This window comes from Eimeria mitis, genomic scaffold (genome assembly GCF_000499745.2).
Source record: "Eimeria mitis Houghton genomic scaffold, Emh_scaff1725, whole genome shotgun sequence".
Lineage (NCBI taxonomy): Eukaryota > Apicomplexa > Conoidasida > Eucoccidiorida > Eimeriidae > Eimeria > Eimeria mitis.
This window is the reverse complement of record NW_013570042.1, coordinates 1-1,109: the sequence shown is the minus strand read 5'-3', so window position 1 is coordinate 1,109 and position 1,109 is coordinate 1. Positions and strand designations below refer to the sequence as shown.

The 1,109-nt window shown below is 38.5% G+C and overlaps 1 protein-coding gene across 1 annotated transcript in view; it reads right to left on the bottom strand.

Annotated features, from left to right (window-relative positions):
- The window catches only part of EMH_0042470 (uncharacterized protein), a gene marked incomplete at both ends in the record, with an annotated part of 402 nt that extends 313 nt beyond the window's left edge, over nucleotides 1-89 (bottom strand). Inside the window, one exon of the mRNA XM_013495740.1 lies at nucleotides 3-89. Coding sequence (XP_013351194.1) covers nucleotides 3-89 — 87 coding nt within the window. The remainder of the gene's footprint in view (nucleotides 1-2) is intronic.
- Nucleotides 90-1,109: the final 1,020 nt, after the last annotated feature.

Genomic DNA, 1,109 nt, shown 5'->3' with positions numbered 1-1,109 from the left:
TGCTGCAGGTGCTGTTGCAGCTGCTGTTGCTGCTGCTGCTGCAGCTGCTGCTGCAGCTGCTGTTGCTGTAGCTGCTGCTGCTGCCTCATTATCTATAACTATCAAACCATTGTAAAACGAAAACAGAATATGCTGCTGCGATATTCGTTTTGCTGCTGCTGCTGCTGCTGCTGCTGGCTGCTGCTGCTGCTGCTGCTGCTGCAGCAGCTCCTGCTGCTGCAGCAGCAGCAGCAGACTTCTCCTCCAGCTACAGTTTGCTTCTTGCTGTGTGTCCTCAACCAGCTGGCCTCTTTCGGCTGAAACCCGTGTTGTTGCTGCTGCTGCTGCTGCTGCTGCTGCTGTTGCTGCTGCAGTTGTTGCTGCTGTTGCTGCTAGTGGTGTTGCGGTTGCTGCTGCTGATGTTGCTGCTGCTGCTGCACTTGTTGTTTGTTTATTTGTAAGTATTTATATTTTTTTTGTTTTACTATTAAAGGAAAAGAGAAAAAAGAAGAAAACAAACGCATGCAGGTGGGAGCAGCAGCCACGAGGCTGGGGTGTATGTACACCGCAGCGATGCTTTAGTGGATAAAAGAAGAAATAAAAACAAAAAATAAATAAAAGAAAATAAAAAATAAATAAAAATAAAATAAATAATTACATATACAAACAATATGCTGCTGCTGCTGCTGTGTATGCATACACCCCGTGCTCGGTGGAGCTGCATATACACCTGAAAAAAAAAAAAAGAAAAAGAAGAAAAAGGAGATAAAAACGAAATAAAATAAAATAATAAATTAAATAATAATTATATTTATTATTTTATTTTTTATTTTTTTGGTTTTTTTATTATTTAGCTGCATTCTTTGCTGCCGATCATCGAAACTGCTGCTGCTGCTGCTGCTGCTGCTGCTGTTGCCGCTGCTGTTGCTGCTGCTGTTGCTGCTGCTGTAGTGGGGTGTATAAATTTATTTATTTTTTTTTTGTTTTTGTTTAATTTAACTTTTTTGTTTAATTAAAATATAAAGCACGAGGAAACAAAAAATGAAAAACAAATTGATGTCCTTGGATATGTACATGTATATATGTACATTAATAAAAAAAAAGTATATATATATATATATATATATATA